This window comes from Seriola aureovittata, chromosome 13 (genome assembly GCF_021018895.1).
Source record: "Seriola aureovittata isolate HTS-2021-v1 ecotype China chromosome 13, ASM2101889v1, whole genome shotgun sequence".
Taxonomy (NCBI): domain Eukaryota; kingdom Metazoa; phylum Chordata; class Actinopteri; order Carangiformes; family Carangidae; genus Seriola; species Seriola aureovittata.
The window spans coordinates 6,007,632-6,034,091 of record NC_079376.1 but is presented as its reverse complement, the minus strand read 5'-3'; the positions used below and the strand labels follow the sequence as shown (position 1 = coordinate 6,034,091).

At 41.5% G+C, this 26,460-nt stretch overlaps 1 protein-coding gene across 1 annotated transcript in view; it reads left to right on the top strand.

Annotated features, from left to right (window-relative positions):
* The first annotated feature begins 42 nt into the window (after positions 1-42).
* Positions 43-26,460, top strand: part of sos2 (son of sevenless homolog 2 (Drosophila)) — a 35,053-nt gene continuing 8,635 nt past the window's right edge. The window contains exons 1-12 of the mRNA XM_056392954.1: positions 43-971; positions 13,266-13,391; positions 13,639-13,770; positions 14,050-14,214; positions 14,307-14,513; positions 17,467-17,610; positions 18,332-18,442; positions 22,550-22,648; positions 23,196-23,323; positions 24,000-24,655; positions 24,756-24,837; positions 25,031-25,153. Coding sequence (XP_056248929.1) covers positions 888-971; positions 13,266-13,391; positions 13,639-13,770; positions 14,050-14,214; positions 14,307-14,513; positions 17,467-17,610; positions 18,332-18,442; positions 22,550-22,648; positions 23,196-23,323; positions 24,000-24,655; positions 24,756-24,837; positions 25,031-25,153 — 2,057 coding nt within the window. The 5' untranslated portion in view covers positions 43-887. The remainder of the gene's footprint in view (positions 972-13,265; positions 13,392-13,638; positions 13,771-14,049; positions 14,215-14,306; positions 14,514-17,466; positions 17,611-18,331; positions 18,443-22,549; positions 22,649-23,195; positions 23,324-23,999; positions 24,656-24,755; positions 24,838-25,030; positions 25,154-26,460) is intronic.

Genomic DNA, 26,460 nt, shown 5'->3' with positions numbered 1-26,460 from the left:
AGCCTTGTTTTTTTTTTTTTCCGTCCAATAAAATGTGAAATTACGCAGCGTGCGTGCCTGACAGCGGACGCGGCGCAGTGAGCGGCAGCAGACAGACAGGCAGCGGAGTTGGTACGAACATCTTCGACTTCACAAACCAAAAACACCTCGACTGCTCTTCAGCTGCTCCGCTACACAGATATGCCTCGGACTGGTCGCTGTTTTCGGGGGGATTTACTTTGGACTTAGCGCCCCGATCGCCGCGGAGAAGATGACTAAATGCGAAGTACCCAGCGCAGGAGAAAGTGTGCCTTGTTTGGAGCTGAACGGGTCGTGTGCCACAACATAAAACTCGGAGCGCATCAAGGCCAGCAGCAGCCTGTAGCACTAGTTAGCTGGTCGGCTAACGCTAGCCTGCTAACGTTACAGGTGTTCAGGCAGAAAATCACCAAACGTAACTTGTAGCTGTAGTTAGCTGGCAACAAGCTGAGCTCCCATGTCGTGACTTAAAACTGAACTTAATGTGCCTGTTATAAGCTTTTTAGCAAACGCCAAGTAGCAAGTATAACACTTAGCAACATTGTTATTAGCCATTAGCTTTTTAGTCAGACGCTGTCCCGTGTTTACAGCAGCAGCAGGTTAGCATTACTAGCCACCAAGCTAGCGAGTTAACTTTATAGCTACATGTGCTTATTTTTCTTTTGTAGCTTATTTTTCGCAGTTTAACCCGACTCAACCCGGGACTCGCGGTGTAGTTTAGCGATACTCTTCACATTTGCAAGCCAGCCAGTTTGACTTTTTTTTCCACCGTGCCTGCCCTGGACTGACCCACCCACAAGGACTATCTATCCGGGGCCGATGCTGACAGTTCAGACCGGATCACGGCAACGCCAGGAGCCGCTACAGCAATGCAGCCCCAGCAGATATACGACTTTTCAAGTGACGAGAACAGTCACAAATGGAGAGGCCTCTTCGTGCAAGCTCTACGAAAGGTAACACTAGTTTTACTACACTTTCCAACCTCCTCATGAGGTCTTAAACCCTCACACTCCCATACATTTGTGCGAGATACAGAGTACTGGTTTCATCTGTACACCTTACTGACGCAGACTTTTGGTTTCAAGTTGCCAAAAAAAAAAAAAAACCCCATAAAGTTTCCATGTTTTCTGTTATTATTATGAGCAATACAAGCAAATTCTCCCATGTAAAAGCACTTGTAATTGTCCCTGATAAAATCGAAGTAATTGCAAGTATTTAATGTTTTGGTGATCACTAATCAATACTGGAGACACTGTTGAAACTGCTTTCCTCATCCTCTGACAATTTGGCGTGCCTGTAATGTGTGTATTCATTAAGCCTCACCCACAAGTTCCCTATATAACTTTTTTTTTTTTAGTCTGTTAAAAAAAAAAAAAAAAAAGGTTGATCAATTTTGACCAGGTTTTACAGCAACGGGATCCATTGCTGGTGTTTCATAGTGTTGAGGGCAAACAGCCTATGCTAATAACTTTGCCGGGTGTTGATGTTACATCCAAGTTAAATACTAATACAGATGTCCTTGCAGCTGAAAGGCACTTTCAAACGTCACTTGACATGCATGTATTGCTGCCAACTCCTTTATTTGTTCCTCATTTGGTCTAACAGCAAAGACGTCTCATCCTTACTGAGAAGACAGAGAGGCCTTCTTCGGCAGCTTTATGTTGCTTACATACACAGCTTTCCCTCCTTTTTTCACAAGAAATGTTACTTAATTCTCATGAGCCTAATTGAAACTTTTAGGGCAGGAAACATTTTAATTTTAATGTCCTTGGTCAGCAGGACTGACCTGTATCAGTTCCTTTTTGACTGTCCCTCTCTCTCTCCCTTTTCTTGCATCATCTTGGCTTCTCCCCATCATCACCAGGTTTATTTTCTGTTTTCTGTGTTGTTGTGCAGAGTAGAGACAGGACAGTTTTCATGTTGGGTCACCTGTGCTGTGCTCTGAGCAGCTGTAAGGCAAGCTTTCGATGCCATGGTACTTTTCGGGGTGGCCACAGCAAGCGGGGTTACTCACCTTGGTGACCCGCAGGAGGTCGGAGTTCACCCAGACAGCAGCAGTACACTCACAGTATGACCTGCACGTCTTTGTCCAGCCGGTTTACAGTTTCTGTTTCTCTATTTATGTTGCATCTATTCCAACCTGAAACTCATGTCCTTTTGTAATCTAGCAGCAAAATAGTTTCCCATTTTTGTTCTGTCTGTCGTTTAATCGAACTAAGACCACATTCATGTGATAAATAAACAGAGTCAGGAATACTTGTAGTGCATGCGGAGTCAGTACAGTAGGAACCTCACAGCATGTGGACTTTTTTGGAAAGGGATCTTGTTTGAAATATTTGTGTTCTTAAAATAGATGAAAGTACTTCAGACCAAGTTTATTTTCACAGCATGAAAGATACATGTCTGTACCTCCGTAATAGACTTCTCAGTGGTGCTCACTTTATGTGCTGGGCTGTGTTTTGATGAAGTCGGTTAACTACTTCTTTGTTTAAAGTGAAGCTAGTCAAGCTTCTACTTTAGATTTTAGCTGTCAGACTGGTTATTGACTCACAAAATCAGCCCTATCTTTGCCTTTGTTGTGGTTTTGGATTTTGTTAATGCAAAGTAACATTAAGACAACATCAAAATGCCTCCAAAGGATTTAAATCTTTTTATTTGGCTATCAATTATTCAAATGTAAATTAGAGAAAAGGTGCTTTGCCCATGAGCAGCAAGGCCCTGAAACTGGCATGGCCGGGACTTTGTCAAACATTGTTGACATAAGGCTTTTAATACATTCACTTTAGTAACACTAAGTGCCTACAGAGGTAACCAGCCATGGAATTATTCATATAGCAACATGATGTTTATAAATAACACATCCCCTTTTTCTGGCAGTTGTCCGTAGCACGGCAGAGATGGTGTGATGAATCAGGTGAAACTGAGAGAGCAGGTGGTGGGCTGTGGTGCCGCGGTTTCATTGTCTCAACTTGTTACACAACTGCCGCAGGGAAAGCCTGTCAGAGATTGACGCAAGAGAGGTTTGTTATGGTTTTGACAGACTGTGACTCGCTGTTTTTCACAGCTGTCCACTGGGGGGGGAGGGGGTGTGTTTCCTTGTCAGAGGGAGCCATGCTGGATGACTTCACCCTGGAGAATGATTTCAGGTTGTTGTTTAGAGGCAGGATTAAAGACAAACCTGTTGATAAGTAAACACTCTTCAGAGCCGGAGCGGAGAAGTAACTTTAAGATCAAACAGCTGGGGGAGATTAAGATGTGTCACCTTCCCCTGGTGGTTGAACACTTGCAGATAAATGACACAGACTAGAACCTATATTTACTGACATTTGACAAATTGCTGTGAAATCTGACTAATGATTTCAAGGCTGAAACGATTAGTTGATTGACAGAAATTAATTGCCAGTATTACATCATTTTCATCATCAAGCACAAATGCTAAACATTTGTTCGTTCCAGTTTATCATCTGATGATTTGATGGGGTTTTTTTTCTGTATCATAGTACTTAATAACCTGTGATCTCTTTACATGTAAGTAATGCAAACATAACTGCACATGTGGGATGATGAGTAAAGGTGTGAAGCACCTGAGACTTGCAAGTATATACTGTCCTGGGATTAAGACTCAATGGCTGCCATGTCCACAGTTCGAATCTGGCTGGGGACCTTTGTTGCATCTCTCTCCATCATCTCCTATCTCTCCAGTATTGCTATATAATAAACTGAAAATGTTTTTAATGTCTCTATGGTAGAGACGAGGCCTGTATTAAACTACTCTGTAATCTCAATAGTAGAAAGGCCAATTTTGATGCCGAAGTTAAAAGCAGAAAGCTCGTCTTTCCAGTCATGTGTGGCTGACACACACGTGCAGCCGCCCGTGTGTCTGTCTGTGTCGTCGACGTTTACTGTGACATTTTTCCCGGGACGAGTCTAGCGTTCGTCTCCTGGCTGCGTCTGTGTGTCCTGGCTATTCTCGATCGCCGCGGCTCGTGCCTGGTGCTATGCAAGAGCGTCATTTCGCCTCTGACATGCTGGTGTTAATAATAACTGTGCATTCTCCGGGTCTGCTGTTTCACTGGCATCGATAGAAAAAGGCCAGAGCTTTGCTGGGTACAGTTTCATTCCATTGCCATGTTGAGTTAGCACAGCGCTTGTGCTGCTGAGTTCACAGGGCTTCGCTCCATGCGGCGCAGGCCAACTTTTAAAGCTGAGATTGGTCAGGTTACAAGCACGCTTTGTTTTTGTGCGTGTTGCCTCTTTTATCCTCTCAACCTGAGCAGTCAGTTAAATTCTGACAGGATGACTTCACTGCAGGCCAAAACTCACAGCTCAGATTGTATTTTTATTTCAGTCAGGTGGTTTTGCTGCCACATTTATCCAGGGCTAGACAGAGATGTTGTCACTTCAGAATCAGACACAGTGATTTATCACAAGCCTCCACTGCAGTGCTCTACAGTATGAGGCCCAGTCCCACTATGATAACAGATACAGCTGCTGTGACTATTATCTATCTGTCATCTCTCACACAATACCAAACAGTTAAGTCTGATTTGCTTGAGTTTATGACTCTCACTCTCACATGAAGCCCAGTGTTGTTATGAGACACACACACACACACACACACACACACACACACACACACACACACACACCAGGAGGAATGATGGGGGTTTAAGAGCTGACGCACACAAATACATAGTTGAATTTATCATCACATCTCCTCGGGCTCTTGTTGCTTGAAAAAGTTGCCGTTACGTTTCCCCGCAGCCTCTTACAGCTGAGATTTCATTTTCACTTTGCTTTACTCAAAGAGATCTGGTTATCCAGAGAGTCTTGAAGAAAACCCAGTGTTCACAAAGCGTATCTAAATATGACAAAATCCACTAATACTGTATAATTCAGTCACAAGTTTCAGCAGTCAAAAAAAAAAGCAAGCAACACCCAAAGGGCAGAAATTCTAAAGAAGAAAATGAGTCCAAGATTTACAGTCAACATGAGATGTCACTTTTTTAAATGAATTGGGAAGAAGTCATAAATCCTCATTTCAGCATGACTTGCGGTCAGTTCCAATAACGCTGACATTAGCAGAAACCGGTTTTGCAAAGTTCATGCAAGTTTATTCGTGAATCAGTTTATTTTTAGTGTCATTATCCGTTTAATCTTTGAGCTGTCGTCAAGCTAAATGAAGAAATCTTCACTTTAAGACGGTGACTGATGATCTACTGACCTCAAGTGACTCTTCATGCCTTGTGCTAACCTGGCGCTACTACACAGTAACAGTTCACAGATTGCTGTAACAGTAAAATACTACCGGTGCCACTGCAGCAATCTTTTTCTTACTCAACTTTACTATCAAGGTTTGGGTTTTTGTTTTGGCCTCACGTCTCTCCACATGGAACGAACGTCAAGTTTCTGCTTCCGTCAGACCGACTTTGCAGAGATATTACAGCTACATACAGCATACAGCTATCTTTTATTCTATGTTTGGTTATTTTGATTTAGAGCTGAAACAATTTGCCAATCAACTGAAAATTAATCATCAATTATTTTACTGTTTAATTAATAATTTCTGTCATTTTTCTCACAAGAAAATTCAAACATTCAGTGGTTTCAGCTTCTGAAATGTGACTTTTTGCTTTTTTTTGTTTCATATCATTGAAAATTGACTTGGTTGGACAAAAAAAGACAAAATTAATTATTAATTGGGAAATTAACCTTGTGTCTCTGGTTATGCTGCAAAGAACTCAAAGTAAAAACATCAAATATAAAAGGGAAAAACTGGTATTTGAAAGAAGACGACTAATGCAGCCGGTAAACACCAGAATGTCACCCTTAATTAAAGTTGAGTGAATAATTACTCAGTAATTGATATAATCTGGCCCCTGTTGGTCTCATGCAGCACGTCGTCCTCGTCAGTTTAATACTTTGTCTCCAGGATGAGTTTTGTTGTGTTGATCGGACAGGATGTTCCTCGTAACAGGTTGCACTTCCTGTGCACCAGCCCCGGGCCGTCCACAGAGAGGAGCGCAGGCTGATTAATACACAGGTCCCCCACCCTTCCCCGAATATTGAATCAGGTCTGTGGACATCGGCTCATCCTCAGATGGGGTTCAGGCAGAGGATGGGTGGACACAGGGGTCACTGGGTCATGTCAGACTGAGGTCATGGCGAGGCCACATTGCAGCGGACGGCACGTCAGCCAGCTATTGTCTTTACGAGCTGAGTAGCTGAGTGTCAGCGGAGCGCACTTGTGTGTTTAAAGTTGTGCGTTTTTGTTTATTTGTCGTGTGCATGTTGGTTTGCTCGTCATCTTCAGTGCAGCTTGGTGCACGGGTTTTGTGCTGATTACCTTTTGTTTATCTGTCTTTGTCTTTGTGTGTGTGTGTCTTGTATGTCTTCACCATGCATCTGTTGTGTGTGTGTGTGTGTGTGTGTGTGTGCCTGTTGTCTCGGAGCTGATCTCTGCCCTATGGTTCCCCAGACAGTCTGGTTGTAATGGCAGATGATGTCATGGCATGAATCACAAACAGTGACACATGCTCGGGTATAATAACAAGTCCCACCCCCACCCTCACCACACACACACACACACACACACACACACACACACACACACACACAAAGCCACATTACCTGCAACCTGAGCCTGATGCAGCCCCACATACACATCCAGGAGAATAATAAATTGAATTAGAAATGTTAACCCTGTATTAACACCGTCCGGCCTCTATTATTACCTCCAACCTTTCTGTTCTTTTACCGCCGGCGCACACACACACACACACACACACACACACACACACACACACACACACACACACACACACACAACACCACCTGATTACTCGGTTACAGTTCAGACATGGATATTTATTTATTTTTTTTTTTTTTTACTACACAAAGCTCAGGAGTGTTTCACCCTCTGATGAAACAGGGTGCAAGTGATTTTAAAAAGCCGACTGTGCTCTGGTGACCTGAATCTTCGTGTCCCTTGACTTATATCAGTGTCGGCGTGTCGGCATAAGTCTTCCGTGAATCTGCTGTAGGGAAACGACATTAAAGACAGGCTTGTGTTATAAGCATTATCTTTTAACAATAAATATAATCAATGATTTGTGTCTCAAATGCAAATAGACAAATGATTAAAAGAATTGTTCTCAGGCAATGAAAGCATTAATATAATAAAAGTAGTATTTTCATTCAACCATAACCAGGTCGCACTTTATGGAGAGCGGATGATCCAACAATTACATTTGCAAATATGAGTCAGACATGAATCGATTAGTCGATTTAATTGAATAAGCAAGTAGTCGGTTTAGAGAAAATTGATCTGCCAATAGTTTGTTCATCGATTAATCGCTTCAGTCGTGGAGAACAGCGGCTCAGTCCGTGAGGGTTTGACGCTTTTCTTTTATAAATATGGTTTTCAATTTTAAAGAAAATAGATAAAAAATAAAACATACACTGCACATTGAGTAACTTCAGATTTTGAACTGCTACTTTATATTTATCTGTGTGTGGCGGCTCTGTGGTGCATGAACTGGACAGCAACAGTTTCGTGTCAGTTTCCACGTCTGATGCTTTTAATGACGTTGCAGTTTGGGGTAATAAAATCTTCTTTTGAGGTAAAATATCTGTGGTTTGAATGTTTGGATAAAAACACTGTGTGTACTTTTCCACTTGAATAATGAGATTTTTTTTTTTTCCCCCTCTTAACTTTCCCTTGTAAGTTGCAGTGTCTGCCCCATTGTTTTGATTTCATATCTCATTGGTTCAGTGTGTGGAAGCTGAGCATGTTTCGATGTTATGTTTAAGATACCTCGTGAATATACTGCACGTAACTAACACACTTATAGTTATGTAATGTTAGTAATGTTTAGTAAGTTTTTGAGTGGGTGGAGCAACTTATTTACATTTATAATTTTCATGATTAATTAACCTATTATTCATTAATTTCATCTGTACAATGTCGGAAAATAGTTTACAATGATATACAGTATAACAGAAAAAGTATCAAATCAAAGCTGCAACAATAACTCAATTATTTCATTAGTTGATTGACATGAATTATTTGGCAACTATTTTTATGTTTCATTAACTGTTCGAGTTATTTTTAAGCAAAAAAAGAGAAAAAAACTTCATTCTCTGTTTCCAGTTTCTCTAATAATTTGCTGTTCGTCTCTAAACTGAAAACCACTAACGTTGAACAGTTAGATTTTTTTTTCCTTGTGGGTTTTTTTCCTGGTGAATCCTGGTTTTCCCTCCCTGTGTTTTTGGCTCTGGTCCAGTCGGTGTGTGTAGTACGAGCCTGCTGCTGTTGCCTCTTCATACACGCACATCAATACCTCTCAGTCTGCTGCTATGATCTTCTCTCCCCGGGGGGTTCGCTCTGTCGGTAGAGAACAAGGTGGGGGGGGGGGGCAGGGCGGAGGAGGGAAAAGTGAGAGTGAGCGAGCGCTGGGACTTCCTGTACGCTAGCCTTTCCCTTCTTAATGGAGCTGACCCATGAAACTGAACCCCTTCACATGGAACAGGAGGATGTGCATGAAAGCTAACATGTGCTGGAGGTGTTTCTCATTGTAGTGTCCACTGGTGGAGTGGGAAATATATTTTGATTAATCAGTTGTTTTTATGTTTTGTTTTTTATATGAAATGTCACAAGTTCAAATACTCCAAGGTGACATCGGAAAATAGTTTTGTCTGATGAACAGTACAAAAGATTTAAAGATACTACAATACTGACAATAAATACCTTGAGACAATTTATGTAAATTTGTCTAATATGAGCGATTCTGTCCATTAGATTATTTCCATTATTAACTAATCTGCATATTATTTTCTCAAGTAATAGATTGGATGTTAGTTTTTGTTTTTCTGTAAAATATCAGAAAGAAGTGAAATATGTGATAATAAGTTCACAATTATATAAAAAAGAGAAAAGCAGGAAATCTTCACATTTTAAAAATCAGCAATTATTTGGGAATTTAGCTTGAAAAATGAGCAAAACAATTAATCAATGATCAAAAATACATGAAAAAAACAAATTGCTTAATGACAACATTGGATTTTTACATGATTTTTCGTATAGTTATTTATTTATTCGTCAACAGTTTTTCAATTGATCTTCCAGGAAATGGTGATATGTGATGATATGTATTGATATTGTGATATGAAATTACCTATATTGTAATCAGAGTTGAAACAGTTAGTTGATCGACATAAATTCTATTGGCAGCAGTTTTGATAAACCTTCAGTAAGTTGTGTTATTTTTGAGTCTCTGCTGGCGATCTGAGGCGTCTGCGATAGTAAACAAACGTTCTGGTGGTTGTGGATGGCTGGTTGGCAGGACAACCGAGCGGACCGAAGACACATTACCTTAGGCGCTGAACACTGTGAGGGCCGTCTTTAACAGAAGATCGTCTGTCGCAGAGATAATTGTCAGAGAAGAGTTTATCCATTTAACCCAACGTGTTTACAGCGATGAACAGAAGAAGAGAGGAAACTCTGATTTGAAGAGTTTTTCCTTGATAAATGACGTAAACATTTCCTGAATTATAAAAGTTGTCTTTTAATTTGTTGTTCCTTGACAGATTGAATAATGAACTGATTTTTATAAACATTGCCGACTATTTTTTCCAGATCATTTAGACACTCACCCCATTCCCTGGTGAAACTGTTTTATATCTTGAGCTTCTAGCAGTTGGTGGCGGAGGATATTGTCATTTGAAAAGGTGTTTTTCCTACCACGAGAAACCCAGTGAGGACTTTTCATCATTCAGGAGTTCCCCTGTTATTTTTCCACTCGATTACTTTCACTTTGCTTGAATTAACTCCGGTGTCCGCTGCCAAACTATATCAGACCACGTTACTTTCATCACCCATTAGTGTCAGGTTACAGCGGCACTGTAAACACCCCGGGCTGCAGTCTTACCTGCACACGGCCCTGCTCTGCTCTCACCTGACAGATTCACAGGTGGCACAACTTCAAACCAAAGATTGTGACAGTCAAAATGATTTCTCCTTTCTTTTCACCAACTGATTTACAGTAAAACATGTGAAGCTGCTGCTAATTATGATTGAATGATTATGATGTTTGTGATTGAATAGTTTCCTAATGATTTAGATAAATATTTTGATCTATAAGAAAGTTTCCTAGAGTCCAACATGATGTATTTACATGTCGTGTTTGTGTCAGACCAACTGTCCATAACCTTAAAATAAAAAACATTTTAGAAGCTGAATTTTTTTTTAGCATTTTTATAAAATAAATAAACATTTACTTATTATCAAAATTGTCAAAAGATGAATCAGATGAATTCAGTTTACTATTATAGAAGATTAAGAAAATCCCCAAATATTCACATTTGAGGAAGTGGAACGACTGAGTCTTTGTCACTTTTACAAAAAAAGACTTAAATGAGTAAGTAGCTGTAAAAATTTTGATGATTCAAATCGTGAAGATGTTCAGTTTACTATTATTGGAGACTAAGGAAACCACAAAATATTCACATTTGAGAAGCTGGAAGGAATTCATTTTTGGTATTTTTACTATAAGAATAATTATTTTAACAATTAGTTAATTATCAAAATTAGATGGACACAGATTAATCATAATAAAAAACCATAGATGCTCAGTTTAGTATCGTACAAGTCAAAAAAAAAAAAAAAACCTGAAACATTCACATTTTAGAAGCTCTGAATCTTTTTGAGCATTTTTACTTAAACGATCAATTAATTATCATATTTGTTGCAAATTAATTTTCTATTAACTGACTAATTGTTTCAGCAGCACAATACAGACTCTGTTTGTGTTGTGGAACAACAGACGGATCCAGCAGCTTCGGCAGCAGCTCTTTTTCGTTGCCTTTTTATTTTTTTTAGCATTGTACCCACGGTTACATGCACTGTATTGGAATTCACTTTCTATTATGTCTTTATTCAAATGACATTCAATTTTGTGTATTTTTGTTGCTCTGTCTCCCATCCTGACATTGTTGGAGATAGACGACACTTGTTGGATGTGGGCCTCTCAGAAACGGGCCAACTATTCTGTGAATGGAGTCAGGGGAAACCCCCGTAGTTTCAGCGTGGTGACTCACAGCTCCTGGTGTCCTGTGGAATTTGGTCAAGTGCCTATTTGCGGTCAAGAGGATATATCTCATAACCTGCTTCTGCTTTGATATATATTTTTTTTCCAAGTACAGTTTAAACTTGCGGCTTATTTATAACTGTTCGGTCTTGTGAGTGTGCATCAAAACAGAAATGACGTACAGAAGCGTGAATGAGGCCAAGTTGTGGCTTCAGATTTTCCAGCTCCTCTTGTTTTAAAAAGCATCTGAATGCTGTTAATGTGTCCGAACGTGAATCCAAAACAGATCCAGGAAAGAGATCCTTTTTTTTTTTTTTTTTTTTTTTTTTTTTTTTATGATCCCTTGACTTCTCTGCTTCCTCTGTTTTTTCTTTGATTCAGTATTTTATCTCCAGCAGATGAAGTCAAGCTTGAGATAGAAGGGGGACATCCTGCCCGTCGCTGCATCTCTGTTAAGTCAGAGCACAAGAATGCATGAAGCCCGGTCTGCGTTGACCTTTTAACTCTCCTCTCACATTCCTTAATCCGGGGGCAATGTTTTGTCATCATAACGCCCCTCTTTACTATATGCCAGGGTAATTCCATCACTAGCATGTGAACAGGCCATGCTTTTGTGAGTGGAAAGTAAATGTGAGGCTCTCTTTTCTATCCACCTCTCCTTCTCTCTCTCTCTCTCTCTCTGACTCTTCCTTGAGTGCTATAATAGTATCTCAACTGACAGCATTCCTGCAAGAGGGCACGGCCCAAATGACGACAACTTTCGGGAGGCTGGAGGGAGGTTTTTTTTTTTTTTGGGGGGGGGGGGGGGGGTGCTCTCTCTTTCCACTTGTAGATGTAGACCTGATGAAGCCACACCTTCTCTGCTGTCTGCACCTGAAACCACACCTTCTGTCAGGCTGGTTCCCACTGCTGAGCGAACTTGCATGCTTTGTATTTTGTTTTTTTGTTTTTTTGTTTTTTTTCCTGGAGATTACATTTGTTGACAGGTTTATTGTTTGTTGCAGCTTTTTTTAATTTCAGGCTTTAAAAAAAAAAAAAAAAAAGCCTTGATGGAGAGTGGATTTATCTGTTGTGACTTTACAGGGTTTTTGTGGTGGATTTTTTTGTACTGTATCTCTGAGGTTTCATGTGTTTTTAGACATTTCTGTCCATTTAAATTTTAGTGTGTAATGAAAATCCAGGCTTGAAACTCGCTTGAGGGACGTCATCTGTCATAGTGAATATTTTTTGGGTTTCAAATTATTTTATTTTGTTTGATTTTATTAGCGGGGGGGGGGGGGGGTTGGTTGGTGGTGCATTCGAGGACACACTAACATCCAAGAGACTTCCGAGTTTGCCGCCAAAAAGTGTCGCATTCACAGATTTTTCACAAAATCAAATCCAGAGGTTACAGTGCGAATTTTGTTCGTTAGTTTGGTGATTATTGCAGAATATGGAGCTACAGAGGCTGTTTGCCTCCGCCTCCACCACGCCGCCTTCACCTGCAGTCTTGGATCAGGAGGAGGAGGCGGGGGGGAGAAATGAATAAAGTAAACCTCAGCCGCATTCTTTGGAAATATAAACAAGGGTTTTGCCAGCTGAAATCCAAACACGCTCCTCCTGCCATGATATCGCTCTGCTAGCGACAACAAACTGCAAGCTAATGGTTCAACAGCAGTTTTAAAACGACAGAGGTGTCGGCTCGTCGGCCCGCATCATATTTGATTGGATCAATGTTTGTATAGGATAAGTCATAATCTATAACAGAGACACAGGACTATAACAACTTGTTATTTCACTGTCTTTTCAAAGGTGGATGTTTGACTCTTTGACTCTCAGATGTATAAGTCTCCTTGAAAGCAGCAAGAAAGATGTTAATTAAGTCCCTTCTGTATTAAATCTATTACTATAATAATAATGATGATTATGATGTAAAACTGAAAAAGCAACTAAACATTCACAGTGACAAATGAAAGATGAGAAGTGTTTGTAAATGACAGTAAATGTGACCCGATCATACCAGGTGTAACGATCAGTTTCACATATGAAACAGTTTCAGTTGACATCATGTGACCGGTGCAAGAGAGAGTCTTTTCTTTTCTTTTCTTTTCTTCTGCAAGTCTTTACTGAATTGTCTTTTGACCAGATTTTCCTCTTCCTGTGTTTGTGTGTGACGTTCAGGTACAGAAGCAGGTCCACCCGAATCTCACGGCGAAGGAGGACGCCCTGCAGCACATCGAGGAGCTGATCCTGCAGCTGCTCAACATGCTGTGTGTGGCCCAGCCTCGCTCTGTGCAGGATGTAGAGGTAAGGCCTCCTCTCTCTTCATAGTATCTCTGCACTACGCAACATTTAAATATGATTGCAGCAAGAAACTGAGGGATAAAATACATCAATGCAATACAATTTATAATACAACAGTATGATACATGTTATACTTGCTCTGCATCAGCATCCAACGTAACTGATTCCTTTTGTGCGATGCAGCCACTAATGTTCCCAAGTTTATCAGGTGTTAAGAGAAAGATAAATGTCCCCTGTCCCTTCTTACCAGGAACGCGTCCAGAAAACTTTTCCCCACCCTATCGACAAGTGGGCGATCGCCGACGCCCAGTCAGCTATCGAGAAACGGAAGAGGAGAAACCCCTTACTTCTCCCTGTGGACAAGATACACCCACTGCTTAAGGTAGAGACTCGTGGAGAGACCACCAGTCGTAGCAGCGCTGGACGGCAGCTGTATTCACATTCTTATACGACATAATCAACTCCGATGCGAATGCCAGAAAGTTTTCCCAGTTGCTGGGAAATATTTGTAATCTAATTTAACACACTGTTTTGACAGCTCGGTTCAGACTAATTGAATTGGCCTGAACTGATCTGGTCCTTCATGCGGGTTCAGACACCAGAAGTTTGAACTGCTGTTTGGCCCTGGTTTAATATTTACTATGTTTTTATCCTGCTGCAGGAGGTTTTGGGCTACAAAGTGGACTACCATGTTTCCCTGTACATCGTGGCAGTGCTTGAATACATATCAGCAGACATTCTGAAACTGGCGGGAAACTATGTCGGCAACATTCGGCACTATGAAATCAACCAACAGGACATCAAGGTGTCCATGTGCGCAGACAAGGTGAGAAACTGAAGCTGTCAGACATCGCGAGGGACGAGAGTCGCTTTTTTTTTTTCCGATTGTCTCTTGACCGATAATTATTTTGTGTCCAGGTGTTGATGGACATGTTCGACCAGGAGGAAGACATCGGCCTGATGTCTCAGTGCACAGAGGAGCCGTCGTCCTCCGGGGAGCTCACGTACGACGACCTGGTGAGGCTTGAAATCGCAGAGGAGCGGCAGTACCTCCGAGAGCTCGACCTCATCATCAAAGTGTTCCGCCATCACTTCCTGTCCAACCCCAAAATCTTCACGCCTCAGGTGGGGAAAGCCTGTACTGTTAATTAAAAACCTGTCAAAACCTCAGGATTGTTTATTTCACACCTGTCACTCATGTAAACATGGAATACAGACTAAACTGAACATTAGGATCCTGTTTTCACACAATTTCTTTCCATGTGCTGAAAAGACTTTTCGCCTGCTACTAAAACTTCCCGCTGCTTCTGTGAGCAGTGTCCTACTTCTCCTACTATACTGAATATATTTACATTACACTGCAAAAACCTCTGGTGGCTGTGCCGAGGACGCTGTTGAAGTTTGTAGGCGCTCTGACGTGGATGAAATAGAAAAGCTAATAAATGTTTGTTGGGAATAAAAGTTTACACGGTTGTGTCCTCTAGTGTTCTCAAGAGCGGAGAATTTCTACAAGCCGATCGGTTGCAGCCGAACCGCGTCATCGCTCATTATCATAACGTTGCCTGGACCCAACAGGCAAGCTACTGCTTCCAGCTAAGAGACACTGGCGCACATAGAAAATGAATATAAAATAATAGAATGAATCTTAAAAACAGATTTTCTTTTTAGCACCTCTTGTTGGGAATACATCTTGTCTATAAGAAACGTCTTGAGGACAAAATGGACCGTTTCACTGCTTCACAAGCCTTATAATAAGACTGATGTACTACATAAGAAACTGTAGCTGATGCGTCTTAAACCGAGTGTAAAATAATGGCTGCTCCACAAAGTTATCATTTGAATGAAAATGGATTCCCAACAGTTGCCGGCACTGATGAAAACTCCACACTCTTGTGCTGCAGCCAGCTCACACTAAAGCTGCCTTATAAACAAACAGTCAGTTTTCTGACTGTAAACTTAATTACAAAGCCATTTCAGCCAAATCCAGCATAAGAACATTTAAAGATTACAACTGAAAGTCTGTAATCGGCTAACTGGTAATCAGCCTCGTGGAGCGGAACAGAACCAACGCTAACTCTTTACTTTCAAATCATCCGTGATTAGAGACAGTTGTCTTTTTCTGATGGATGACTCGACGGTCGGAACAATCGTCCTGTATCCAAGAAGCTTCTCGGAGGAGCCGATGTGTCCGTGCCTGACGACGAGGCTCCAAACTAATTTGCTGCATCTCCTGAGGCGGTACCCATGCTCTCTGACCTAGTAAACAATAAACTGGCATTCATATCTGTCTCAGAGGGCTAACTAAGGACACCAGTTACTAATTACACCATGTCTAATATAGCAATTAAGAACTCTAAATCCCCTAAAGAGAAGAAAAAAGAAAAAGAAAGGAAAAGTATGGCTAAGAGCAGGGAGTTAAACAGTGGGTCTCTGGGTTAAGAAGAAGTGAATGGAAAGTTGAGTTTAATGGGTCGCTGTGGCTTTGCATATTTTGGGTTGGGTAATTTGCGGTATCATTTGGGTGAAGAGGATAAACCTTTGTGAGGCTTGGTGGAATGCAGAACATGTAATTATGTTGAGACAGGAACAACATCTGCAGCCTTCGCCAAAATAACCTCAATTATGTCTGTTGAAACACAGCATCATCTGAAATTACTCCGAGATGTCAAGACAGTGTTACGGTCAAATAATGACAGGATTGAACTTCTATTCAGACTTTAGCAGTCAATAATCACTACTGTGCTATTTCAGGGTTCTCATCTGCTTGACTAATGATTTCCTCCGGCGAACTGAGCCTTGTTGTTGTTGTTGTTCATTCTAACCGCTGTTTTTAGCGTAGATTTGGCCAAGGGAGGTGGAGTGAGAAAGGGTACTACTTGGCACTTTGTTTCTTTTGTCTTTTAACAGTTTCACTTCCTCAGACAAATTTCGAAAATTTACTTTTGCATTTTGGCAAACTGGCACCATTAAAAAAAAAAAAAAAAATATGGGGAATTAACTATTAGACGTCCCTGTTTGCAATGCACACATCTTTTATTTTTTAGTGATCTCTAAGTGGATGTGCCGATCATTATCTCCAGCGTTTATGTTTATTTACACTGGAGATAACTGCATCCCTGAAGTGTGAGTCACACTGAATCTAGAGATTTGTGTGTCACATCTGTGTGGTCAGATTTGACAGACTCTTACTGGGACGATTCATTTTGACAAGGGTTTCAAGTACCTTAATTGCCTCCATGTGCTCCAACTGCTGACTGTTGATAACCGCAATATCTGACTCCCCGTTGCACCTGCATGCACCTGTCTCTCTCACCTCCTGCAGTGTCCTTGCCTCCCGTCACTCCCTGTCGCTCCTGGTCTGACAGATTAAGAGAAACATGGGAGACTACATATTTGGTCGTGTAGATGCGGAACCACGTTTCTAAAAGGATTTTTATGAGCATGAATGTGCTTGAATAAGACTTTGGACAGGAAATGTATTTCTGTGGCAAGAGTGTGGTTGGATGAAAGGAAAGATCCTCAATCATAGTTGTGCATTTTTGCATCCAAAATAATTAAACCCAGAGTTGCGACTAAAACTGAAACTAAAACTCAAGCAGAAAATGTAGGAAAAAAAAAAAGAAAGAAAAAAAAAGTCAGTTTTCACAGCTGGGGTTTCTTACTACAGTCGCTCCAAATGCTCCAACTTAGAGAGAAAACTCTGATCAGCAACCAGCCGCATGTAAACACAGTTTAAAATCATCATTTTATTGCAGTGTTATGTTAATGCAGTTTTCGTGCCATCACCTAATTTTTTCCAGCTGCCCAGTTTCTTGTGTCCATGTGAACGTTTTTCTTTCACATCCAGGACACAATAAGTCTCCAGTCTCTAATCAGTCATTAGTTATTGACAGTTTTTATAATAGAAGCAGCAGAACCAGAGATATTGTCGTTTTCATTCAACACATTTTTCCTCCTCATCGAAACTGATGTTGCTAAATAAGCTAATCAATCCCTCTCCCTGCTACAGGATTCAGACCCAGCAACCCTCTTGTACCCAAACCCCTCATTTCTAACGTTGTGTCGCCCCGTGTTGCAGGACGTGGAGGTGATATTCAGTAACATCCTGGACATCCACGAGCTGACGGTGAAGCTGCTCGGACTGATCGAGGACGCAGTGGAGATGACGGCTGATGGCAGTCCTCATCCGCTGGTGGGCAGCTGCTTTGAGGATCTAGCAGAGGTACGTGGCATTTACCTCTAAGAAACATAACATTCACCAGTTCCCAGACATCTGCTGCCAAATTTATCTGCCCCCCCGCCGCTAATCTGAATATGAAGCCAAGTGTGTAAAAAGTCACACGATTTGTTTTAGCGTTAGTAACGCTGAGAAATGTTTATAAGGGATGTAAATAATTACACAGGTGCTTGTTACCTCGCAGTGTTTTCCACATGTTGAAAATTAGTTTGAGATTGTAAAAAAACGTATGAGTTGAGTAAGAAAAGGTAGACCGTCTGTATGATTCCTAAAACCTTTTCAATCAATCAATCAACAATGTCAACTGTGCACTTTTAAAAGACAAATAATATTTATCCCTTTTTATTACCTTTTTCATGAGGGAAAATGAACACTGTACTATTTCAGTTTTTCTTTGATTGCCTTCTAAACCCATACTAAATATGCACTCTGTTACCAAACCGCTCCTTATATACATCATCCATAATTAATAATCAAAATACTGACAATAAAGGTTATACGGTAAATAATTTTACATAAAACCAGTAAGTGTAAGAACCTGTTAAAGAAGACGACAGTTACTGTAAATTATAAGTTAATTATCTGATTCCTTGTACAGTTCAGCATGTCAATATTAACTCGGACGTGTGTGTGTGTGTGTGTGTGTGTGTGTGTGTGTGTGTGTGTGTGTGTGTGTGTGTGTGTGTGTGTGTGTGTGTGTGTGTAGGAGCAGGCGTTCGACCCCTACGAGACCCTGTCTCAGGACATCCTCAGCAGGGATTTCCACGAGCATTTCAACAACCTGATGGCACGATCGACCGTTGGCCTTTACTTCCAGGTAAGACGATTGATCGGAGCTCGTTATCGACGCCTTCGCTCTCGATGGGCAAAGAGAACGCGGGAACATGGCGTCAGGGTCTGGGCCCTTTAGGGATATTCACAGAAAGTGAGGAATGAACAATGGAAAGAAGTATTCTGTTCAGGTTTGCGTGATTTTCACATTTTAAGGATTTGTCGTCTGTCGCCTTAAAGACTAAGAAGACGCAGCGTTATTAACATTCAGAAGTGATTGATTATGGGTAATCAACCATGGTTGATATTAATTTATTATAAACCGTACAGAATATTTTTGTTCCAAACTTAATGACTTGGTGTGTCGTTACTTTGGTAGGTTAAAATTAGTAACATTTAATTGCCGTGCTACGGGTTTGAAAGTTCCCAAATTCTCAAATATAAACTTTCTTATGAAGGAAAAAATATAAAAATTACTTGTTTTTAATATGAAGGTACAAGTAGGTCATTTATGTGTTTAGCCCGAGCGCACAGTGTTTGAATACTTGTTCCTGTTTAGCTTTGAAGCGAACCTGAGGTGCCCGGTGGAATTCCTCCCTATATCGTTTGAGGGCATGTCATGTCATATTCAGCGTCCTGTGTACAGTTTATTCGCTGCTGCCGCATTGTTTTATTTGGACATTCCTCACAAGAATAGCATTGAATTATGCTCGGTGGGGTGCAGTTTGGCAGCCTTTGAAGATGAAATATTTGCTGGTGTTTTCTCAGGCCAAAGACCAACGAGTCCGACTGTTCACATGAAGCAACATCAGGGCTCCAAACTCGCAGTAGTATTTACAGTACGAGGCGATTTTCTTCTCTCCTTTTCAAGATTTTGAACGCTAAAGTCACCTCTCATGAAGTGGATATTAAAATGTTGCGAGAGTAGCGCTGTACCTGAGGGCGAGGCCTCGCTGGTCGCCCTCCAACCACCGGCCCTAACCCCAGTTAGATCCAACACCACTGGCACTTTCCTCCACTTACCCACACCCAGTGTTTGTTTTCATGCACTCAATGTAACAGAGCGGAGGAAAGGGCATAGGAGTTAAAAATAAAGCTTTATTCGTGCACTGTATTGATAACGCCGAGGTGTTCATTTAAAAGCCTGTTGCGTTGTTTTTTTTCCTACCAACACTTGACATACAATAGAAAAAGAAACCGGCTCATTAAGTCGCTCTCGTAGATAAAAACTTGAAGATAACAAACATGATCTCTCTCAGCAGATGGGTTCAGCACAGTTGTCAGGAAGGATGTTTTGCCCAATTTAGCTTAAAAGTAGAGACTGAATTTAATGTATTATTTACAGATTGATTGTTTTAGAGTCAATTTTTGTGACATCACAGATTACAAGTCCTTAAAGTGTCAGGAAACGTTACAGTTGAAAGATCTTTGACCTGGTGATTCATTTAAAAACACCATGAAAGAAAATACTGATTGGATCTATTTCGGCTTTATCCACATAAAAAAACAACAACACTGAAACAATCAGTTGATTATTATTGTATTCTGATTGGACCTGGTAAAAGAAACAAACAAAAACAAAAAAAAAAAAAACAAAACGTGGTGTTTACGATGTTGCTTTGCAAAATTCGTTTAGCTCAGCCACTGTACCACCAGTGTGTGCGGGCACAGGATTTTGTATGTGTGTGTTTTGATCATCAGCAGTCCCAGGGGCAGATGGTGTAATGGTTCAGCCTCCCTTCTTAAACTGCCCCCCCATCCCCCTCACCCCCCCATCACCCCCACCCAAACACCTTCCACCCCTTTTATCAAACTGCTGCTGCCTCGTTTCTGCACCGTGGTCTAATCTTATTTTAGAATCTCTCACTTTGTGTTTCATCACTGAGCGGCTGGAGGTTCGGTTCCTCTTCTCTCCACCTCCTTTTGAACAACATGAACCTTAACACGGACACTTTGAATCAACAGCACCGGGGTTTAAATGTGTGACATATGAGAGCGTTTCTTGCGACGGGGATTGAACCGTCGGCGGTGGCGTCGTTGCTGCCTCTGCTCTACCTTCTGCTTTTGTCTCGTTGCATGCGCTTCATCTTTCTCACTCCATCCTTCTTGACTTTCTCCCTCCCTCCCCTCTCTGTCAGATAGATGTGTCTCTCGAGCACTCAGCCCCTGCACTCTGCAGCGTCTGGTATTGTGGGTAAATTACATCGCCTTTTAAAAATAGAACAGGCAGCCACACTGCAGGCCATTTTTCTCCTGGCGAGGAGGAGGAGGAGGCGAAGAAGACGGGGAGGGTGGCGGGTGGCCCAAGACGCATTTCATGTTGAAAATAAGCTGTGAATTAAGATGGCAAAAGACTGTTGAAGCAGCTCTGTACCTCTGTGAAGAGGGGACATGTTGTTCTCATAGTCATTCTGTACCTTTTTCTTACACAGCACTGTTTATATTTAGGCTGCCACAGCGATGATGACGATGACGATGATGATGATGATGATGATGCATGCACCTGTAGAGACTCGTGATGCTAAGAAAAAATATTTGTGTTTTTACATGTTATGCAATCACAGTATAAACATCCTCATCTCCAGTTCACCTGCTCAAACCAGATGTGTGTGTCGCCCCTCACATTAATATGAGAACACAGTGAAATGCTGCTGTAGCTCCAAACACAGTTTATATATTAATAAACAATTGAACTGTGACAAATATATTTAATTATTTATTTATTTTACACATTAAACTGTATTAATGGCAGTAAATGTGTCTATAAGATAAATGAGGAGTAACAAAGTAACTGAACAGCTGAGACTAATCCTTAGTTTGATTATTGATTAATCAGCAGATTATTTTGGTCAGTTAATTGATAATTGTTAATTAGTTTTTTTTAGTTCTAAATAAAAGATTTAACTGGACAAAAGAAAAAGAAGGATCCTCCACTTTCATTATAAACTGGAGCCTATAAAACAGTAATGCGCTGTGTGTGATGCTGAAAGATGTATTGACGATAAAGGGAATAAAGGATAAACAATAATAATATATTGATATAATAAAGGGACGCTTGATCAGCACAGAAATAAGATGTTGAGGAATCAAGAGAGATGATCGGAGGCCTGGACACTGTTATGATTATGCATACAGGAATATGAATAGCCAGGTTTCTCATGTTCCATTTAAATGTCATGTCCCGAATATAATCACAACCACAGTAAGATTTAAAGCCGGGACATTAGAGCAGAGTGAAATGTTCCCGCTGTCTTTTTAAACTAAATATAAATTAATTGTAAAAATGATTTATACTGTACTGAACATACTAACTCGGTCATATCAATAACATGATCTAAACTTAGGTCATTGTTCCCCGGCTGTCCGTCAGTGTGCGTCAGGCAGATGATGATGCTTTCTTTTCCATGCACGCAGACCCTCCCGCTCCCTCCCCCCTCCCCCCTCCCCCCTCCTCCCCTCCCCACGCAGACACCGTGGCCGCTGCTGTGGAGTCTGAGTACTAGCATATTGATTCTGAATCGTCTGTCAGGGGAACAGGAGATTTAAATGGATACTATGACGGCCCCCCTCTCTGGTTACACTGCAGCCTCACTCGGTCAGCCGCTGCTCCCTCCCTCCCTCCCTCCATCACTCGTCACCCTGCAGCCTCTTGCCTGATCTAATTCATCCCCGGTTTATAAAGTGAAACATACACATTCTGGGTGTGCTTGTCTTCACAGCTGTCTCCTGTCAACTGTTTTTTTTTTTTTTTTTTGCTGTATTGTTCTTTTTCAGTTTTGAATTGTTGTACTTTGTGGTAATTTTACAGTCTGGGACACATTATATCTGTCAGTTATAATCACATTTGACTCACCGGCTTTGAAGACGTGAATATGACTACGTATATCTTTACGATGGCTTCCACTTGGGGAACAAAACACAGGCCTTAGACAGATTTGGATTAGGGTTGTAGGAGGAAAAAAAAAATCCACTTTTTTATACAAATCAAACGTTGGCTTGGATCTTTGCTAAGCAGGAAATGCATGAGTGGGGACTTTTTCTCAAAATGAGTACGGTCCTCTCTTCAATCACATGCTGGTTGGTTTAAATCTGTTTCATAATTTCTTCATGCTGATGCATCGCTGACTGGTCTGATGTGTCTTTATGTCTCCAGTCAGTGGCAGAAGGATTCAAAGAAGCAGTCCAGTATGTCCTCCCCCAGCTGATGATGGTCCCAGTATACCACTGTATGCACTACTTTGAGCTATTACAGGTACGTCCTGACACCTGCACAGTCCCAGTCAAAGATACGATTGGTTTTTCCTATGGCTTCAGTTTTTCTGTGGGAATAATAACTTCTTCTTTTTTTTTTTAAATTGCTGATCACATCCTTAGTTATTGGTTAATGATAAACTAAACAAAATGTTGGTTAGAAAATCCTCTGCAGACATTTCTCCAGGAAGAAACAATGTGGCCTATTGATTGTTGATTAGCTCTCAGCCATATCATAAGTCTCTGAATATCCTCTAAAAATAATTCGTCTTTAGTTTGCCCACATAAGACTCACGCTGTAGCTTTGTTTCTGTATGTGCTGTTAAAATGTAACTGGCCTGAAATCCAACACTGTTGTCACATCTCACCTGTGTTGTTGTGATGCAGCTTTCCTACAGAGAACACAGTGGACAGTTTGACTTGTTAAAGCGCAGGTGTTACTGATAAACATTAACAATGACATGTCAAAATGTCTGCTGTGAAAAACATCTATAGACTAATGTTTTATTATTATATTATTATGTTTGTTTGTTTTGCTTTTTTAACAGCAACTTCAGGAGCGCAGTGAAGACCAAGATGACAGAGAATGTCTGAAGCAGGCGATCACAGCGCTGCTCAACCTTCAGTGTAGCGTGGAGCGCATCTATGCCAAACACCAGCCTCGCCGTAAACCTGGGTACATCTGCTCTGCTAGTATTTATATACATATAAGAATTCATTTAGTCAATCTCCATTCACCACATAAGCTAAAGTTTGTTTAGAGTTCAGTCATAAAGGCAGTAGCAGAGGTGCAGACCCTGCTTTGCACATCCTTGCGAAGTAGTGATACTTCAGTGGTTTAAAGGTCGCATATTGTATAAAGGTTCCATGAGTTGTTTGATTATAGATCAGGTCTAGGTTTAAATGACTACTGTGAAAGTATCAAAGCCTCAGTCCACAGAGAAGTACACACAGCCTGTATTCAGAAACTGAGCCTTGAAACGAGCCGTCAGGACTTCTGTAACTTTGTGATGTCACAACAAAGCAGTCACCTCCTTCAGTGATGCTCCAAGCCCCGCCCACCTGTACCCACGGCCCACCCTTGCAGGATTTGGTTTCTCTGAGTGTTTACCTGAAATTTGCTATATTTTTTATTGGATCAGCCAATCAGAAGAGAGACTCTGAGCCTCTCTTCTGATTGGCTGACTGAGAGAGGAGATGTAAAACTACACTGAGATGGTTTTTGGTTCTTAAAACCACAAATATATCTTCTCATGGATATTAACGCTGTAAAAGTGTAAACGCCTTTAAAGTTTAATTTATGCATTGAGCTCTTGAGTTTTCTGACTTCACACTTTATCCCCCCCTCACAGTGAGCCCATGTACCGCCTGTACAGCAGGCAGGTTCGAAGCAAACAACTCGCCATCAAACGCATGAACGAGATCCAGAAAAGCATCGACGGCTGGGAGGGCAAAGACATCGGTCAGTGCTGCAGTGAGTTCATCCTGGAGGGGCCGCTTTTACGAGCGGGCGCCAAGCACGAGAGACACAACTTCCTGTTCGATGGCCTTATGATCAGCTGCAAGGCCAACCAGAGCTCACGGCTCCCGGGGTCGGGCAGCGGGGCGGAGTACCGCCTGAAGGAGAAGTTTGTGCTGAGGAAGATTCGCATCGTGGACCGCGAGGACTCGTCAGAGCTGCGGCACGCCTTTGAACTGATAGGCAAAGATGAAAATTGTGCAGTTTTCTGTGCACGGACAGCAGAGGAGAAAGCGGCGTGGATGGCGGCGCTGGTGACTCTGCAGTACCGCTCCACTTTGGATCGCATGTTGGACACGGTGCTGCAGCACGAGGAACAGGCGCATCCTCTAAGACTGCCCTCCCCGGAGGTTTACCGCTTTGCCGTGCAGGACTCTGAGGAGAATATAGTGTTTGAGGACAAAGTGCAGAGCAAAACAGGCATCCCCATCATTAAGGCCGGCACAGTGGGCAAGCTCATAGAGCGGCTCACCTACCACATGTATGCTGGTAAGATGCTGCAGGACATCGACCCGTAGGTTTCTTTTGCAAAGATATACATCGTGATGCCGATGGTCTGTGTTATCTAATCTTTCTCATCTGTTTGTAGATCCTAACTTTGTCCGCACGTTTCTTACCACATACCGATCATTCTGCAAACCGCAGGAGCTTCTCACCCTGCTGATAGACAGGTATGCTTTAGCCAGAACGCCTGTCCTCTCTCCTGCATCTTTATTCAGCCGTTGTTTATTGAACCACTATCTGAACTGTACGGATAATCATCTTCACCTGGACACTTTTCAGACAAATATTTATCAGTGACTCCATATTGTGGCTGCCCTGACTTCTTGAAATATCGCACGTCTGATTGTTGTTTCCTCTCAGGATTGACATCCCTGAGCCAGAACCCACTGAGGAGGACCGACAGGCTCTCTGGAACGGCGATCAGCCGATGGCGGCCGAGCTCCAGAGGTTCAGGAAGGAGTACGTGCAGCCGGTCCAACTCAGGTATGTATGACAGCTGTCCAATCAGAGGTGATGCTGCCTCAGCTGATCGCTCCTGTGTGAACTCCCCAAAGAGAGAGAGCAGCGGCTGCACGAATAGTACGAACTAAAGGAAATAACAGCAACAGGACAGGGAAATGATTCTCCAAAAACATTCAGGGAACATTGCACAAACTGAGGGAAGGAAAGTAATGTCTGGGTTTGTCTATTTTCTTTGACAAACATGTTGGTCCAGAAGCAATGACGAAGACTTGTGGTGATTAGGAATCCTATTCCAAGGAATACTTCTATTTAGTGCCACTAAAAGCAAGTGAAACATCAAAGTGAAAAAAGGCACCACAAGATAAAACTTTTTTTCTTCTGAATCGAGGCAGGAGATGAGCTGCTTTATTGCTCAGCAGACCCTTCATTTAATGTGTTCAAAGTAAATCGCAGCTTTAAATGACGGACTAATGTCTGCGACGACTCAAGTCAAACTTTTAACCTAATATTCTGTAGATATTAGTCGGTTGGTTACTGATATTTGTGCAGCCTCCGCTCCTTTGAGATGTCTCTAAACTTGCAGATAAACTTTTATAAGCGTGTTCCTGCATCTTGAACTGCTTTCTTTTATTTCCTAACAAGGGCTTCAAAAATGCCACAAAGATTTCATGTGTCTTTGTCTCGTGTTGTTGTTTGGCTCTTTTACACTCTCCTGTTAAGGCCTGAATGTTCTCACTGAGCCACAGAATTACTTTTGTGTGAGACTTTCTATCCTTATAAGGAGCAACAGTGTCAGGAATAGTCTGTTAAGTACCATTTAAAAACTGCGAGTGTCTCAGTATCAGACTGTAGTGAAGGGCAGCTGCAATAAAATCCTTTAAACTTTAGTCACAGAAACAGTTAAAACACAATGAGGTTGTTAGTTTCTCATTGAGAGGAGTAGGAACAAATCCCGTGGTCACACATACTTTACATTACATCCTCTGAATTAACAGCATTTTTCTTAAAGAAACATGGAAGTGAGTCAGCAGATAAGAATATTCAAAAAGGTTTGTTAATGTTTTTGAGCACATGCCTTAGGCAGCAATTGTACATGAAAAACACCAATAATCAAGGATCTGTTCACAGATCGGGACAGGATTTATAGCGGCCTGTCAGGCGGTTTGGGTGGTCTGTTGTTACGTAAACATTGTGATGTCGTCCAGCCGTTTATTTTAGAACCAGGACACTCAAAGTAGGTTTAAAAAAAAAAAACCTCTTAAAGTGTGACATTTGTCCTTTAAAGCACAGAAATGCTGTGTCTCTGCTATTTTTAAGTTTCCACTCTT